Below are 19,352 nucleotides of genomic sequence, written 5' to 3'. Positions count from 1 at the left end.
TAACAGAACTGAACAAAAAGAATCAAATAAAACTGATCAAAATGTAAGGACTGGTAGGTGATAAGAAGTAGAGCAGACACTGAGACACTCCATATAGGAGGCATAGAAAAGAGTGGGTTAGCTTTCCTTACCATTTTTGTTATAGAATCCAAAACGGGAAATGTCATTTAAAGGGGTCAAAATTTAAACTGTTGAAATGAAGCGTGTGTCTTAACACATGTAATAAAATACATCGTTCAATGAGAATTCCCAATTTTTGTCTCCCTGGGCATGCTGGAGCAGAGTTGGTGAATTTGCCCGTGTCTCTTTCGAGTGTAGGTCTGCAAAAAGCAGTCATGCTACAGAGACTACGAGGGAACAAAGAAAGGACATACATCAGTGGATGACAACAAGTCAAACAGAAAGGAGGAGAAGGAGGAAGAGAAGGAGGACGAGGCAGAGGAGGAAAAGGTCCAGTCATGCTCCAGAAATGAAGTTTGGGTCTCTGAAAGAGGGTGAGTATGATCTCCTGATAATCGCAGCAGTATGTTAGCTAACCGTGTTGGGTTCTGGAATGTGATGTTATACATTACTCAGTACTTTTCTTAAAAGTAAGTAAATATGTAATGTAGTGCATTATCAAAGAAAGTAACTTGTAACTCGTAATGTGCACGTTGTATTACTCTGTATCATGACCTCCAATGTATTGTCTCATATTTACCAGTTAATACTATAAACCTCAGGCTACAGTCTTACATACTGACACAAAGGCTTGTCCTAGTGAGAACACACGCCTGAAATTTTATTTATTTTATTTTTATTTTTTTAACAATATGAACACAAAGCTAAAAACGCAAAGCTGAATTATCACAGTGATTCTACTTTACAAACATGCACAGATAGAAATGGAGGCTGCTACGCTGCAAGCCTGACTGCTCATTACTGCCTTTGTTACCTGTTAAAGTTCAGGGTCTGGCTGCTGGTCTAAGGTTGGCATGCACTCAGCTTTGAATAATTCTAGTGCTAGCTAGCTATGTGTTAGCAGCATAATACAGTTTTTTCACTTTACCAACGTACTCTTGTCCTTTTATGCAATAGAACTAACAGTAATGTCCATATCTCAAACCACTGAAGTTATAGACGGCGTCACCATTTTCCTCTTCTCTGCACAAAAACGAAAATCAGCTGATTGTAGCGCTAGTGTGTGGGAGGAAAAAGGCATGGTTCTTTGTTTGAGCCACATGTTGTGCAGATAACTCTTAAGGTTCTCTTTCATAGCATTCGTTTCGTGTCTCACTATGGGGGAACGCCTCCTGCGTGACCTCATCAGAAGCTCAAATACCATTATGCCAGCCCTTACAGGCTGGCTAGGTGACGCCCATGTCAGGAGGGGCTAGTGCCTCCCTATATAATAGGCTGGCATAGCGTCAGATGTCATTTAAAAACCTCTTCTTGCTTCTCACAGAAGCCTGTAGACAACTGTGCTATTGGGTGCTAAAGCTAAACTGTCCACAGATTCGAGTGAACAACTCGGTCGCCGGGCGCTTTGTTCCCAGCTTTTCAGTTTTCCACTAGCATACAAGCAGTAGCAATACTGTTCTGTAGCTAGTGCTGGTGCCAAGTAGCAATACTTTCACCCAGGGAAGTAGCAATATTTTCCGAAAGTAGCAACACTTTGCTAACAAAGGTACCTCTAGCTTCACCATCAGGTAGCAATACCCTTCGACGCTAGCAGTTTTACACATTAGGTAGCAATACTTGTAGAAAAGTAGCAACACTTTTCATCCCACGTTAGCGAGGAATAGCAATATTCTCCGCACTCAGTGTCAGTCTCGCTAACGTGCGCAACCCTCTAGCTAACCATGGCTACGACGGCCAACGAAGTTGCAAAGCTCTGTCCTTGCGGCAAGAAGATTTCTGCCTGGGATACACACCCCGTGTGTGCAGCATGCCTGGGTTTATCTCACGCTCGGGCTGCCTTGACACCCGCACAAGACTGTATCCACCGCAAACTACTCCGCCGCAGGCTAGCTCGCCAGGCTAACCTGTCGGGTGGCGACCCTTTGCTGTGTGAGGCTGCTGCGGCGCAAGGAGAAATTGAGGTGCCCGAAGATTTGGCCGCAACGCCAGGGGCGAGCTGGGTAGAGGCAGACCTTCAGCCCATCGCGACTGCTTTCCCGTCGCTGGAGGCACACGGAGATCGTGAGTTTTTCCCCAATGTTGGAGTCACCTGGGGAGGAGATGCCAACGAGGACGGAGATGAGTCGGCTGACTCGGAGCTCCTGCTGTCTGACAACGAGGAGGAAGATTCCACCTCCTTGGCTAGCATCAGCTGGGCTGCAAAGCCCTCGGCTACCGGCGAGGTTGAAAAACTGACACCGCCGTCTCCCCTGGATCTCGACATGCAGGACATGTGCAAGCGCGCCGCTGCAAGGCTCAACATCCCGTGGCCCGCCGTACAAACAGAGGTTGTAAAGTCTTGTTTTGACGGAAAGAAATTGCCGAAGGCGAAAAAGACGGGCAAGCATGTGTTGCCTGTTTTCCCGGAGCTGCTCGATGAGATAGCGGTGACGTGGAAAGCAAAACCTTACAGCGAGAAACACCCCATCGTGGGGGGCTCCCTGCTGGATTGTGAGGGGATGGAGTCTATCGGCCTCCGCCAGATGCCGCAAGTGGAGCCGTTGGTAGCGAGCCATCTTCACCCGAAGATGTCTCTGTCCTCATCGGCCCCATCTCCCCCCTCCAAAGCAGACCGCTTCCAGTCTAGCCTTACAGATAAGTGCTACAAGGCAGCGGCTCTGTTAGTAAGAGCCCACAACGCCTCCTCTATGCTAATGGCTTACCAAGCTGAGCTAGAAGACGACATGACAACTAAACCAGATACCACAGTGTGGAAAGAAATCTGTGTTATAACTGACCACGTCCTCCGCCTCCACAAGGTAGCCATACAGGCTACTGGGAGAGCCATGGGCCTCATGGTTCTTCAGGAGCGAGCACGCTGGCTCGGGCTCACCAACCTGACGACCAAGGAGAAAGAGGAACTCCTCGACACCCCTGTCGTGCCTCAAGGTCTCTTCGGTGCGGCTGTTACATCCATGCAGAAGAGATGTGAGGAGAAAAAGAGAGATGATGAGGCTCTGAAACTCTGCCTGCTGAGGAGGGCCCAGCACGCTACCCCAGCGGCACCGCGCCAGTCATTCGCGCAGGCAGCGTCTCGCCCGGTCCCTGCTTTCAGGATTCCCAAAGTGCCTAAGACGCAGGCAGCCCCCCAGGCTGCCGGGGCCCATAAGAATCCATGGACTCGGAAACAGTCTCCCCAGGCCAGACCTCAAGCGGCCCCTCCTCCTCTCCCCGCTGCCGCGATCGTGAGAAGGAAGAAGTGGCCAGCCTGACAGCCTCTCCTCTAGGTGGGAGCAAACCCAATTTCTCACCTTCATGGGCTGCCTCTCAGCTCCGTTCCAGAGCAAGTTCAACAGGACATGTTCCAAACAGAGTGCTTAACTCGGGCCGGTGTTCCTGTCACCGGACCCGCCAGAGGGAAAGAGCATTCTGTATTAAAAAAGCCCCGACACGCGCATCCAGGCAGTTTGCCGAGGGCGCTGTCGAGTGTTGGCAAACACATGAAAAAAATCAAATGTGATGATGCAGATGAGCCCGTCACCTCGCTCGCCTGTGACAGAGGTGATGGGACACCGAAATGGCGTATGTTTCGCGCTGCGACCACAAGGGGGCGCCAAAACGCCATCTTCGGTGGAGTGGCCAGTGAACCCTGTGTCAGTCAGCATGGGTGCTGAGGACATTGGAAAAGGGCTACAGGCTGCAATTCAATGTCGCTCCACCACATTTCAAAGAAATTGTTTACTCTCGTGCTCTGGGTGAGTCTGCCAGTTTTCTCCTGGAGGAAATTTCCACCTTGAGAGACAAAGGAGCTATAAGAGTTGTCCCTCCGGAGGAAATGCACAGCGGATTTTATTCAAGGTATTTCCTTGTGCCAAAGAAAGGGAGGATGAGAGCCATTCTGGATCTCCATGCCCTGAACCGGCATTTAAGGACATACAAGTTCAGGATGTTGACGCACGCCTCGCTGCTACGGTTTGTACGAGCGGGCGACTGGTTCACATCAATTGACCTGAGGGATGCTTATTTCCACATCCCCATATATCCCCCACACCGAAAGTATCTGAGATTTGCTTTCCAGGGGATAGCATATGAGTTTGTAGTCCTGCCTTTTGGTCTCTCACTGAGCCCAAGGGTGTTTGTGAAATGCACCGAGGCAGCAGTGGCCCCGCTCAGGGAAAAGGGCATTCGGGTGGCCACATACATCGATGACTGGCTGGTGGCAGCCCCAACCCGCCAGGGAGCGACTTGTCACACAAATGCTCTCATACACCATCTGGAGAGTTTGGGTTTCCAGATAAACGTGGAAAAGAGCACATTGACGCCAACTCAATGCATTACTTTCATAGGGCTCAGCCTAGACTCCCTCCGGGTGAGGGCTTTTCTGTCTCCGGAGAGAACAGCAGCCATACGGTCATCCCTAGCACTGTTTCGCAGAGGCAACACAGTGACCCTCAAACAGTGCCAGAGGCTGCTCGGTCTGATGGCTTCTTCTCTAGTGGCGATAACACTGGGAGGCCTGCACATGAGAGGCTTTCAGTGCTGGGTGGGCTCGCGGGGACTGGACCCTCACCGAGACTGCCACCGTCGCGTGAGAGTCTCTGCAGACTGTTCGCTCGCTCTCCGCGAGTGGAAGAGGCCAGGTTTCTTGTCTCAGGGTGTTGCCATGGGGGCAGTTTCAGCCAGGAAGGTGATTTCCACAGATGCCTCTCTTTCAGGCTGGGGGGCCACCCATGAAGGCAGAACAGTGAATGGGGAATGGGGCCCTCACATGCGCTCCACCCACATAAACTGTCTGGAACTGCTGGCGGTTCACCTGTTGCTAAAACACTTTCTCCCTTGGCTGAGAGGTCATCATGTTTTAGTGAGGTCGGACAATTCCACCGTTGTGGCCTACATCAACAGACAGGGGGGTCTGGGGTCCCCCAAGTTACATACACTGGCACACAGACTGATAGTCTGGAGCAGTGTCCACCTGCTGTCGCTGAGAGCAACTCACGTGCCGGGAATCTTGAACTTTGGAGCAGATCATCTCTCCAGGGGCAACCCACTGTATGGGGACTGGAAGCTTCACCCAGAGGTGGTGAAGCAGATCTGGCTGCGATCTCCACCATCAAGGTGTATTTGGCAGCAATTTCGGCCTGCCATATTGGTTTTGAGGGGAAGACTGTTGGCCAGCATCCCTTAATATGCCGTTTCATGAAGGGTGCACGGCATAAATTGCCTACATCTAGGCCGTTGGCTCCATCGTGGGACCTTCCCACAGTATTAGCTGCGCTCTCCTGTTGCCCATTTTAACCCCTGGAACAGGTTGAGTTAAAATTTCTGTCCTTGAAGACGGCTCTATTAATTGCTTTAGCTTCTGCTAAACGCGTAGGAGAGATCCACGCTCTCTCAGTGCATCAGTCATGCATTCAGTTCTCTTCGGATAATACGAGGGTCAGTATGCGGCTCAACCCTGCCTTTGTTCCGAAGGTTATCGGCACATTTTCCCCTGTAGAACTGCCGGCCTTTTGCCCACCGCCTTTCTCCTCAGAGGAGCGACAGCGGCTGCATAACTTGTGTCCAGTCCGTGCTCTGCGCATTTACATGGACCGAACCCAGAGTGTCAGACAAAGTGACCAGCTGTTCGTGTCCTGGGCTAAACCACATATGGGAAAGCCTGTGTCTAAACAGCGCCTCTCCCATTGGATAGTAGGAGCAATTGCCCTGGCCTATACTAGCAGGGGCCTTCAGCCTCCTGCTGGCTTGCGTGCGCATTGCACTAGAGGTCTGGCAACCTCATGGGCTCTCTTTAGGGGAGTTTCTATTCAAGAGGTGTGTGCAGCTGCATGCTGGACCTCACCTCATACATTTGCTAGGTTTTACAGGTTAGATGTGACGGCACCTAGCCTAGCGCATTCAGTCCTCAGTGCAGGTTCTTCCCGGGTGGGGGCTTCTCCCCTGTGAAGTGCTGTTGGGGACAGTTGTCTTCTTAACAGGCATGTCTGGCAATCCTGGAGTCAGTATTTCTCCCATAGTGAGACACGAAACGAATGCTATGAAAGAGAACTTAAGGTTATGTATATAACCCCGGTTCTCTGAGTAGCATGAGTGAGTGTCTCACCATCACCTCTGTCACAGGCGAGCGAGGTGACGGGCTCATCTGCATCATCACATTTGATTTTTTTCATGTGTTTGCCTTGCTATGGAAGCAAGGAAGAGGTGGGCTCGTTTTGAATGACATCTGATGCTATGTCAGCCTATTATATAGGGAGGAACTAGCCCCTCCTGACATAGGCGTCAACTAGCCAGTCTGTAAGGGCTGGCATAATGGTATTTGAGCTTCTGATGAGGTCACGCAGGAGGCGTTCCCCCATAGTGAGACACTCACTCATGCTACTCAGAGAACCGGGGTTATATACATAACCATAAGATTTTTGTAACACAAGTAAGATTATCCAGCATTGTTAGGTAATAATGATACATTGTTTTTATTTATATTGTAATGCTCTGCATTACTTACAGCGCAGAAAGCATGTGTCACATTCTGTTCTGTGTTCTGGAAACTGTTGTCGTCCGTTACGTTGGACAGGCTAAGGGTTGGCTGTCTGCACCAGCAGAGTCCATCTGTTGAAGGCCTGAAGCCAGGAAACTACCTAGCTTCCTCTGCTCCTGCAGAGATTCATTTACACCAGCCATCAGAGCCATTCACATAGAGCAGCAGTACATTGTTGGCTGTGTGTATTGGTGTAACACGGACATTGTGTACAGACATGGCATTAGTCATTAAAGAAAATCTGCTGTACAGACAGAATGGAAAATGGACAAATGCTATACAAAAAAAAAGAGCTTGGGCCTGGGAATATGCTGAGGAAACATGAAACAAAGGCTCTGAAAATGTTTTCATTTGCTGTTAGTTTGGAAACTGTTTCCTGTAGGTTTATGGGTATAATGCTTTTTTGTAAAAGCATTCCCAAAAACATAATAATATTAAGATGAGTCAAATATTGACTATATTTTGTTTTATTAACCCGCTGAGGTTCAAGTCCTCATTGGTGATAATCCTAACCCTATTTTGGAGGAGAGCAAAATGGGTATTTTGGTTAAAACCCTTTAGCAACCCTTTAGCCATTCTGAAAAATAATTTCTCAAAACAGCTTGCAGATTAACCCTGTGAGGTCTAACTCATTGGTGATGACCTCACCCTTAAAGTTAACCTTTACCCTAACTCTAGAAAATCGGAATATGATTTTTTTTTCTCCTGTATTTATATTGTTCTTTCAAGTCTTTGCAATAATGGAACAAAGAAATAATTCTTAAGATTACTCTAAAAGAGACTTATCAAAATGAGGGGGTAGGCTTATCGACAATTATTACTTAGACCAACAGCCCCCAACCTTTTTTTGCACCGGTTTATGTCCGACAATATTTTCATGGACTGGCCTTTAAGGTGTCGTGGATAAATACAACAAAATAAAACCAGTACCGGTACCAAAAGAAGATGTATTCATAGCACACTGGGAAAGACCCAGGGAAACAGAGTTAACGATTAAAAAAATAACAATAAAAACCCTGAAAACCATAAATTTCACACCTGAGCCTCAACTCTGGCCCAGGGATTGGGGACCGCTGACTTAGACCCCAGAAAAACATTCTAGCCCAGACTTGGCCTGTCAGACCTAGCAGAGGTTGGCCAGGCTATTTGGTTGAATGAGCTTATTATTTCTTAACCTGTAACCTAATGTTTGCCACTTGACTGACTTGCATCTTACTCATGGCAGGAAGACACATTTGATTAGCTGTCAGGGCATTTAATCAATCTTCCAACCTTCATTTTAAATACTGTTCTAAATCAGCGTGAAACACAGTATATTAAAGGATCATTTAAATGCAAGTAACCATAGTAAAATAGCTGTGCTCAATGATGTGTAACAGATATGAAGTACACACAGTAATTACTTAAAACTGAATAATAAGCTGTGATGTGAACACAGTGTTATCCTTTGGCAGGATTGGCACAAAGACAGTAAAACACCTCAAAGTGCCCCAATCCCAGCAAATCAGTGGAGGAACTACCTCCGATTTACCCAAATTTGGCAAGAGTCACTGTTCATGTTAAAAAGAAAAGAAAACAAGATGAGCAATGGCTAACACTCATTCTGAAACTAACATATCATTTGAACAGATGTAAGTAGGCACAGTCCGTTCTACTATTCTTATGTAGCACACACTCATCTCCTCAGATTCATTTGCAGGGAGGTTAAGCCAGACATGCTCAGTAATTTTGATACCTATCAGAAATAAACACTGCTGTGATGTGATAAGGGGAGTGCAGAGAGGTGCCATCTGTGTGTCTCTTTTTTGGTTCAGGAGTGTGTCTGCGAACAAATCCCTGTTGTGACTCATGTTGACGCTCATCGCAGCCTTCCTAAAAAGAGTGAGTCATCCTCACGCCCGCCCGCTTTCTGCTTTCTCCGTCTGCTCTGTCTGTCTGAGGAACATAAAGACACAACGGAGGCAGCAAGCTAGTGGGATGTTGCCATTTTTTCCTTTCTTTTTTTTGAAGTGGGGAAAGCCAAGGGCTCTAGGTTCAAATCTTGAGTGGGAACGGGTGTTACATGAAATTTATACCTGCCGAGTACAGTATAGAGGTACGAAGGCAAAGTGTTTCTCTTTCATTAGCTTGGAAGTTTTCCGACACTGTAAAAGCAACCATTTATGATACCTGCTGAGTTTATCCAGCCACACAGCCTGTGGTGAAAATAGAAGAGAAAAACAGCCAATTATAACCAGAACCATTGTTTGTCATAGGAATGTGTTTTTATTTTCAGTGTTTTTTCACGTTTATTTGGAGCAGCTGCTGGTTTGGGCGAGGGTTTCCCTCCCTCTTGTGCCTGTTTTTATTGGCTGCGCTTTCAGCAAACCTCTGGACCTGAAGCCGCATCGAAAGCTCCCTCTTGTTTGGGCTTGGTGGTTGTGTTAGCTGTGAAGGGTGGGAGGCGGAGGGGGCTGGTTTTTGGCTTATGAAAGCTTCTCTGTTGAAGCTGAAGTAGGTGCCTCACTGAAGGAAGTCTAAGTGAAGTGGTGTGGACCCCAAGCCCAGCCGCCACAGTTTGAAATTCCCATGTTGTAAAGGCCAGCACCAGACATTACACTTACATTGGATAAATGCAGTCACTAACAGGTGCTGAAGGGCCCCCAGCCTGGCTGTCAGCTCCTGTTACATTCATATTGATTGCTGCTATCATCCTGAGCTGACTGACAAGGAAACACCCTGAGTACCAGACTGAAACCTCTTTCTCTCTCTTTACATTTGCAGATCAAATAAGAGGTATGATGACGCACATGGTGGAGTTGGAGAAAAGTGCCAGTGTGACGATACTACAGTAATCACCAAGGAATCACCATCATTTAACTACAGTTTCTGTGAAACCGCATTCAAAGCTACAGGTAATGACAGGCAATAAAATGTTTTTTCATTTTAAGTTTCTTGTATGTGTTCTCTGTGCATCAACAGTGAGCGGCTCTTTTTTATTTCCAGGGAGTCTTACTGAACACCTGATATCTAAGGGACATGGAAAGGAAACCTGCTGTTATCCAGGGAACACACATGAAGGTACAACTTGTTTTTGGCTAAAAATAAATGCAGTAATTGCTTTGTAAATTACATGCCCTGTGCTCCTTTTTCTCTTCTTTTTTGTCCTATGCTTACCACATTAGCATTATTAGCACTATTCTTACTGTGTTAAATGTCTGCTTCTAACTCCTTATTATGTACACATTTTATCAAATGTCAAACCTCTTTAGATAAATGGAATATGGAACAAGAGGCCAGGCCAGCATTTCGCCTTTAATTTAACATAGTGACCCGCTCTACAAATTCCTTCAAGATGCAGAATTCGATAGAAATGAATAGAAAAATCCTAAGATGAAAGTTTCTACTGCGTTTGCGTCATTTATGTTCATGCTAGTTTCTCTCAGAATTTCTCAGGCTATGGGTTTTTCGTGGTATCGTAGCAGATGAGGGAAAGGTGGCATTGAGTTATTTAGATAAATGAAACTGAGTTTATTAAGATCTGCAAGACTGAGTTTTCAGTTCTAGAAAAGCTGATCAGAATAAGTTCAATCGACTATTTTTCACTTAGAGTTAAGCGTGTGTGTGTGATGAGTGAGTAATAAGTTACTGTTAATAGTAAGAGTTAAGTAATAGTAACTGTTTTACATGTTACTCAGAAAATGCATTGCATCCTTTGAAGTCTTGAATGAATGTAAAGTTTTGTAGGAAATTGAAATATAAGCTTTCATAAACTCTCTACATGTTGACATCTACATGTCAAATTTGAAATAATCTAAATAAAGTTCTTGATGTTTTGCCTTACTAATGTAAGAAAAATTTGAAAAAATTTAAATATAAAATTAATTTAAAATAAACCTTTTTTTCTGTCCTTAAAGTCTGCAAAATCTCATCATGTCAGCCAAATCAACAAAAAGGTCATCAGTGCTCTGGTGCTGGGAAAAGTGGAGATCAAGGAGATCCAAACACCAAGGACAAGTATGACGGGCATAACAAAGACAGCCGGTCCACAGCGGCTGAAGGCTCTGACACTAACAGAGAGAAGGTTCATCCAGCACATCAGCTGGGGGAGTCTGAAGGCAGCTCATCCTTTCCGATTACCTCCAGGGATTCCACCCAGAAAAGCTCAGCCAGTGCCAGAAGGGCGTTGTTTGCCCGCAGACGCCTCGACGCTTCAACGTTAGCATCCTCTGGAGGTCCTCATTCTCCAAGTAGTCAAATCCTGACTCCACAAATTGAGCTTTCTCCATCTCGTAACCCATCACCCAGGCCTTGCCAGTCCCCTGCTCCTCCTTCATCCCTCTCCCCATCCAGTTGTCATGTCTCCACCGCCTCACAGAGACCAATCTCCCCTGTTAGAGGCCTCTCTCCTATAATAGTGCAGTCTCAGGGGTCGCATTCCTATGGGTTTCTGGGCTCCCTAGCTGACACCTCTGCTCACTGTCAAGCCCATATTCATCCAAGGGAACAAGCATCTACGGCAAGGCTGGTGAGTGACTTCAAAACATTTTTTGAGTGTTCTTCATAACGATTTAATTATTTTGTTTTTGTATACTTAAGTCAGAATTTTGCTGCGTGTATAATTACCACTGGCCAAAAGGTGGCTTTTCTTCAAACCGTGTCACTCACCTGTGACTTGATCCAACTCTATTAGTTTAGCCTAAAGTTTTTAACCCCTTAGCAGTCGGACGTACCGCCCACGGGACATTGGATGGTTTAGGGGACTAATTGGACTGCTAAGGGGTTAAATAAATCAGGTTCCAGCTCACAAAGCCAATCTTGTGTGGTTCAGCTAAATTCCAGCAAGTCAACATTTAGAATAAATATAGATAGGCTGGTACATATGAGGTTATTTTAAAGTCACATTTATTGGAAAGGTAAGGAAAGGCAGCTCTCTTGTTTTATATCAGACAAAGCAACCATGCAGCTCCTAGCCCTAAAATAATGCAGGAAAGCTCCCAAATAGACACATGTTTTCCCTGGGTAACCAGGGGAAAAAGGAAAAGCAGGCCAATCACTAAATTCTGAAGATTGGAACCACATGTCAACAACAAAAATAGTGTGGGTGAGTATCTCGGCTCACCCTAATTAAAAACTGATAAGCAAAAAGTATACACCAAACATGTTATGGTGAAACTTCACCACATACCCCTCACACTAATGTGGGTCCCAGAGGAGCAGGTACTGATTCACATTCACGACAGAGTGACCTCTTGTGTTTGCATATACACGGATCAGATATAACTTCATGACAAACCTGCCTAATATTGTGTTGGTCCCCATTTGGCTGCCCAAAGAGCCCTGACCTGTTGAGGCATGGATCCTTTAAGTCTTGTAAGTTGTGAGGTGTGGTCTTCATGATTCGGTCTTATTTGTCCAGCACATCCCAGATGCTCAATTGGATTGAGAACTGGGGAATTTGGAGGCCAAATCAACACCTTAAAGTCATTGTTGTGCTCCTCAAACCATTCCTGAACCACTGTTGCTTTGTGGCAGGGCACAATATCCTGCTGAAAGAGGTCACAGCCATCAGGGAACACAGCTTCCATGAAAGCGTGTACGTGATTTTCAACAGATGGTATGTACAAAGTAACATCCTCATGGATGGCAGGGACCCATGGTTTCCCAGCAAAGCATTGCCCAAAGCATCACACTCCCACTGGCTTGCCTTCTTCCCATTGTACATCCTGATTACCAGGTGTTTCCCAGGGTAAAAGCAATGTAAAAGAAAATGTGATTCACCAGACCAGGACACTTTATTCCATTGTTCCATGGTCCAATTCTGATGCTCATGTGCCCATTGTTGGCACTTTTGTTGGTGGACAGGGGTCAGCATGGTCCCCCTGACTGGTCTGTGTCTATGCAGCCCCATACACAACAAACTGTGATGCTCGGTTCTGACACTTTTCTATCAGAACCAGCGTCAACTTTTTCAGCAGTTTGAGCTACAGTAGCTCGTCTGTTCGATTGTACCTACTGTACCTGTAAATGTTTTTTTTAATAACCACACTGACTAGGAGACACTACACAGCAGTACAGCACTTGAGCAAGCACGCTTCAAGTAGACTTCAACTGGACTCGAAAAAGTCTAACAGTAATGTTTCCTAAGCTTTCCATGTTGGAAAATGGGACATTTCATACAAGGAGGAAAAAAATATCCATCCATCCATTCGTCTATTTTCTTCCACTTATCTGTGGCCAGGTTGCGGGGGCAGCAGCATAAGCAGAGAAGTCCAGACCTCCCTCTCCCCGTACTCCAGCCACAGCACCAACCTTTCTGTTGATCTCGCACTCCCCTCTCCCCTAACTCATAAACAAGACCCCAAGATACTTAAATTCCTCCACTTCAGGCATTCCCTGACCCGGAGTGGGAACTCCATCCTTTTTCACTTGAGGACCTTAACCTGAAAGTTGGAGGTGCTGATTCTCATTCCTGCCGCTTCACATTTGGCTGTGATCCACTCCAGGGCGAGTTGGAGGCCACCACCTGATGAAGCCAAGAGAACCACATTATCTGCAAAAAGCAGAGACGAGATACTGAGGCCACGCAAGTGGAAGCCTTCCATCACTATGCCTAGAAATTCTGTCCGTAAAAATTATGAACAGAATCAGTGACAAAGGGCAGCCCTGGTGGAGTCCAACGGTCAACCTTACTGGACCAACCCTTGAATATCCTCAGGAGGCTAAAGAGCTGGTCTAGTGTTCCACAACTGGCATGAAAGCCGCAGGTTCCTCCTGAATCAGCTAATGGGCGGACTCTCCTTTCCAGCACCCTGGCATAGATTTTCCAGTCCAGAGTATCCAGAACATATGGCCACAGATCTGATGATACGATCACAATCATCATCGACCTGCAGCCTGCGATGTCCTGGTGCCACTTGCACTCATGGACACCCTTATGTTGGAACATGGAGTTTGTTATGGATGAACTGTGGTTTGCGCAGAAGTCCAGTAACAGAGCACCATTCGGGTTCAGATCTGGCAGGCTGTTCCTCCCAATCTCGCGCTTCCGGGTCTCACTGTTGTTGCCCACATGAGCGTTCCCAGTAAGACGAGAAAGTCCCCAGGTGGAGCACCCTCAAGAAGTCAGGGACTCCAGGAAGACCAGGTACTCTGAACTGTCGTTCAGTGAATAGACATAGACAGTGAGGACCCGTTCCCCGACCCAAGGAACAAACCCTTTCATCCACCAGGGAAGAACTCCACCATACTGGCAACAAGCCGAGAGGATACTAAGATACCCATCCCAGCCTCTCACCAAGGGCAACTCCAGACTGAGACATAGTACAACCCCTCTCCAGGAGACTGGCTCAAGATCCCAAGCTGTACATTAAGTGCATTGAGTCCGACTCAATGCACAGACTCAACCTCACGTTGAGTCTCACGTTCAGGCTCCTTCCCCACCAGAGAAATTATGTTCTATGTCTCAATCTCTAGTCTCGGCAGCCATGGATCGGTCCACCAGGGTCACCACCCATGGCTGCTGCCCAGCACGCACTGTACCCAACCCCTACGGCGCCTCCTGCATTCTGGGCCTACAAGAGGGTGGGCCAAGGGCCAAGGTGCCTGGCCGAGTCCCATGGACTAAGGCCTGACCACCAGGCGCTCGCCTTTGGGCACCTTCCCAGGCCTTGCTTCAGTACAGGGACCTGCTAACCCTATCCCATGCAGGGTCAACTGTTCCCTGGATCTTCAGCTCATAGGGGTTTTTTAATCACTCTGTCTGGTCCCTCAGGACAAATTTGCCATGGGAGACCCTAACAGGGGGCAAAAGCCCCCCCACAACATAGGCCACGGGATGCACAAACCCTTTCACTCTTTGACAGCGGTGATATTCAGTCTGCCATGATTCTTTTCATTATTTATTATTCCACTTTAGAGCAGAACTACTATTTGTGTCCAAAAGCTGGGACACTGTAAAAATCAGTTTGAGGAAAATAAAAGGTGGGGGGGACCTCTATGCAGTGATTTGCAAATCATTTAATCGTAATTTCAACCCTATATCCTATAGATGGCCATATCAAAATGAAACAGATATTTTTATAGCTTTTTAACAAAGATATCTTGTCAAAATACAGAAAATGAACTGAGACAGAAACAGTTTCTAAAAATTGTAGGTGAATTTACCACCAGCAGAGCCACTGAAATTTCAGTTTGTTTTTGTTGTAGTGTGTAGATGAGGTTGGACTGACCCACATCCCCTCGCATTCCATGCGTCCTCGTGGAGCCCACAACCTTCTGAGTCACCTTCCTCTGCACTCGCAGCAGCCAAGCAGAGCCCCAAGCATGCTGATTCCAATTGGGGGGATTCACATGATTCCGCCCAGGTCCCCCCTGCAAATGTACAGCTTCCTGAGCAGCACGACTGCTAACACCTCAGGGGCATCCATGAAACTGAGCGAGGCTCCAAAGGGAAGGCTTGCTCTGCCACATCGCAAGGACGTTCTTAAAGAGATGCCGCTGAGCAGCCAAGCCAGCCTACCGAACCCTGAGGCGACAGTACAAATGCCTGCAGGTGTCCTACCCAACAAAAAGAATCAAGGATCCTTCACCATCCAGCAGCCGTCGAGTCCCAGAACAGAGACGAGACACCTGGAGGTGAGCGCAGATGCACCTGTTAGAGAAAGATGTGTTTACCCTGAGAACTCTCAAGGCCAAAAAAAGACTCCTTCCTCCCAGACACAACTCTGATCGGAGGCAGAGTCCGAAGGGACAGTGCAAAAAGACTAAGACCAGCCTGTGGCCAGAAATCACCACACGCTTGTTTTGAGTCTGACGACAAAACGCAAAAGCACTTGAGCACCGCTTCTGAATGACGCTGTTATGTAATTATATTATTAATATATATGGACACTATGTTAGATATGCAGTATGTTTTGTAAATCTTTTTTACCCTTCTTTGATGTCATTGGTGTTTATTTATTTCTGTGCTAATATGCAAATTCTGTACTATATGCAAAAGCAGCTGGAATGAAAATAGACAAAGTTTAAATCAGTTTCCCTATTAACCCTGTTGACAGCTAATATACTATTGCTGTGTTTATGTACTGTATTACCAAAATGGATATAAAAAGGTATCGCAAATATTTATTCACCCAACCAGTATTTTGAAGTGCAATTTTATGTCAAGATTGTGGTTTAATATGTCATTCTTAAAAGCTGTGATTATTATTATCATTATTATAATAATTATTATTATTATTAGTCTGATTTTTGTTGTTATTGTTGTTAATTTTGTTTTTAAAGAAGCAAGCTCACGATTAGCTCCTTTTCTGAAATCTCCAGGAAAAGAAGTTTCAGATCCTTTTCGAGTGCACTGACAAATGATTTGATATCCAGTGGAGACCTGTTTCACGTACACGGTAGCTACGGTGCAGTTTTCTTTCATAAATAGATACATGTATTGTTGTGTTGTTGCTTTTTCTACATAATACAATCACTGTCATTTTCATGTTTACCATTAAACTTCTCATTTTTACAGATTTCTATTAAAACTTTTGAAAGTGTGTCTCGTTTTCTATTTATTTTCATTTCAGTTATTTAAGTTTAATAAATCCTGTTGATGTATGGAAATTAATTAAAATCAATGGGATCCTGAAAGAGGTGCAAGATGCCAAAATTACAAAAAAAATAGTGATCCAAACAAAATACAATGGAGTTAAGTTTAATTTATAGGGAATACATTTTTGTTTATGACATGTAAGAGGCTCAGCAAGACTGGTTCTTTCTTGAAATAATGTCAGTAACATTAATTAGCTGCTATGAGGTAAGTCAAGCTTCTGTTTCCCAAATATTTCATGGGACATTATCAACTCTGACATCTTGCCCATCTTGATCTCTTTAAAAACATTAAATTTTTTTTCGTTTATACCGAGTTTACTTGTTTGTGAGGTGTTTCATCGTATATAAAAAAAAATGAAAATAAAAAAAGTAGGTATGCTGTGTGCTGTGGGTTTTTACCCCACAGCTGGGCAAGCAGGCATTCAAGACTGTGAATGTGATAACTCAATACATCGGTGCATCGACTAAAATTCTCAGATGAGTGTGAATCCCATGACCAGGAAATCAAGGTCAGAGGTCAAGCCCCCTGAAAATCTTGTGAATGCAATAAATGGAGTGATGTTACCTAGGATTTTCAAATTTATACCATAGGCACATCTATTAGGCGCTAAAGGGCAGCACTGGCCACCGCCAGTACGTTCATGCAGTTACCATAAACCTTCACCAAACCTTTACCAAACACCTTCTATTTTCTATCTGTTAACAAAGTGGCTGATTAATCATTTTACTACCACAGCGCTGTTTGCTTGCTGGGAGCCTGACGAAATGATGACTTCTCCGTGGATGTCAGTGCGGGCTCTGTATAAGGACAATGGGTTTCTACTGTAGCTTAGTAAAAAGAAAATACAGTCAAAATTAAAAAAAATAAATGTAGCAGGCAACTCATCTGAAGAGCTTGTTTTCACCAATGGAAGTTGCTATGATTGTTCTAAGTAATTCTTGCAATCCAACAAATGGATCTTAAAAGACTCATTTTTAAGAAAATTGTGTGCTTTAAACAAAACCACGTCTTGGGGTCAATAAAACTAAAGTTTAAAAAAACCCCAGCTACAAGTAGGTGTTAAAAAGTGCTTTTGATCATAGAAATTAAAGACTGAACAATATTATATACTAAAAACAGTAACTAAATAGTAAAATGGAACTGCTTTCACAAAGTATTTTGTTTTGCGCTGTAACACTGAAACAAAAATTTCCCCTGACAAATACCACCCCTGGTATAAAAATTAAAAAAGCTAAAAGTAAAACCAAAACAAAGAAAAACATTTCCAAACATTAAAAACTGAAATGAGCAAAACTCTGGTAACTAACAGAAACTAAACTTAGTTAAAAAAAAAAAAAAAAATCAAAGTAGAATTAATAACTAATTAGAAGGTTTTTGTTTGTTTGTTTTTTAAACTATAATCTTGCCAAAATAGTCTGTGGATTGATTTTAATAATGTTGCTGTTGATATTTTCCAAATGTAATTTTTGAGTTGCTGTGAATGTAAAGTTACATTTGATTTCCACTGTGCTGTAGTGGAACACATTTAAACACGTCAGCATGTTTAAATGTTTCAAATACGTTTATTTCCTATAGTAAGCTAAAAGATAAAGGAGATACAATAGTCTGTAAGAATCAAGTGCATTTTTCCTGGACTGAGCGCACTCCATGCTGATGATTATGGCACCATCCTGTGGATATTTCATAGCATAGCAAATTCCATCTCATGGAATCAAAATATTCATTTCACCCCCTCTTTGCTGTCTGCTCGGCTCGGGCAGCTCTTTGTTCTTAGGTACTGAATGTTACTCTTGTCACCACTGGGTGGCAGAAGAACTCAAATTAAGGCCTGCTGTTATTCTCCGCTAGAAGAAATGACATCATCCACTAAAGGTAATGGAGCACATACAGAAACCAAAGTCAGACCAGTTGGGGGGATTTTATTGTATATTTTCACAGGTAATATGGAGACAGTGACAAAAAATAATGAAGTGAAAAAAAATCCCCACATGACAAATTTGGGAAAAAAGGAAAGTTTTAATGTAGCACTATAATTGTCTGCGTTTGTGTTTTATCAGCAATCTACAGATAAGTTTCTCAGTAAAGGAAGAAGTTTCAGGGAAAGGGCAGCCAGACACATCCCCAAAGCTTTAAATCATCTACCTGTGAAGAGGCGTGCATTTATTTACTTAGAGTATAAAACAAACGTTAACGTAATTACCCAATTTTATGACGATAGTTCCTAATAGGAACGTTGTGATATGTTTCGTTAGAAAATGAGCTGCAAACAATAACCCAAAACGGGGAAACCTGTCTGAGGGCAAAGTAAAACAAACAGAACTGAATGGAGATTCCTGAAAACTGGAAGCCGGGTCGGGTCGGGTGTTAATGCAGGGTGGGTTTGTTTGCATATCATCTTGTTACTGTAGTAATAATTATGGAATTATGGAATATGACAATTTTATGAAAGCAAACACACAAAAGACAGGAAAAGGTTAGCAATAAAAACATGTGTAGATAGTTTCACTTCAGAGAACATCCTGGAAGTTGTTATTTCTAATGGCATCATTTTTAATTTTTTCATATCTCCCATGTGATCCATTCGTGTTAATGATATAAAGCTCAGAGTTTACAAATAATATGAATGTAATGAGTCAGATGAAGTTCATACACATGTTAAAGGTTTATGGCAGAGTAAATAGAGTTCAACCTTTTATTCTGAGAAAGGCTTTCTCGCATTTAATTCATTTATGTATCACAATTCTGTTTTGTGGTTCTGTTCTGGACGTAAAACCTTTTTTGACAAAGCTTATCATTGAGGTTAGATTGGCTGACGCTGAAGCATCCATTAGCCATGCTGCTATCGTCTCTGCGTGCTGGGGCTTCCCATGATGCACTGTTTCTTTTCTATTCACCTGTTTTCTCTTTTCTTGTTTTCATGCATCACTCTTACATTTAATCTTTATTAATTAATAAACGCCCTCCCATAATATGTCTTGTGCTACCCCCACCTCCTCAACCAGTTGTGACAGATGACTGCCCTGACCCTGGTTCTGCTGGAGGTTCCTTTTAATTTAATTTGATTTAATTCCAGAAGGCTACACTATAATGTTTTGGAATGATTGTTAGTCAAATTAATTAAGTAACTTTAAGAAAAAA

At 44.3% G+C, this 19,352-nt stretch overlaps 1 protein-coding gene across 3 annotated transcripts in view; it reads left to right on the top strand.

Moving 5' to 3' along the window:
• hivep3a (HIVEP zinc finger 3a) overlaps positions 1–15,861 on the top strand; it is a 60,003-nt gene extending 44,142 nt beyond the window's left edge. For all 3 annotated transcript variants that reach the window (XM_013913742.1, XM_005744682.1, XM_005744683.1), the window contains 5 exons: positions 319–494; positions 9,398–9,528; positions 9,620–9,694; positions 10,531–11,141; positions 14,822–15,861. In XM_013913742.1, coding sequence (XP_013769196.1) covers positions 319–494; positions 9,398–9,528; positions 9,620–9,694; positions 10,531–11,141; positions 14,822–15,343 — 1,515 coding nt within the window. In that variant the 3' untranslated portion in view covers positions 15,344–15,861. The remainder of the gene's footprint in view (positions 1–318; positions 495–9,397; positions 9,529–9,619; positions 9,695–10,530; positions 11,142–14,821) is intronic.
• The last annotated feature ends 3,491 nt before the right edge of the window (positions 15,862–19,352 follow it).

Source organism: Pundamilia nyererei, unplaced genomic scaffold (genome assembly GCF_000239375.1).
Source record: "Pundamilia nyererei isolate P.nyererei 1_Seehausen unplaced genomic scaffold, PunNye1.0 scaffold00148, whole genome shotgun sequence".
NCBI lineage: Eukaryota > Metazoa > Chordata > Actinopteri > Cichliformes > Cichlidae > Pundamilia > Pundamilia nyererei.
This window is presented reverse-complemented; position numbering and strand designations above follow the sequence as displayed.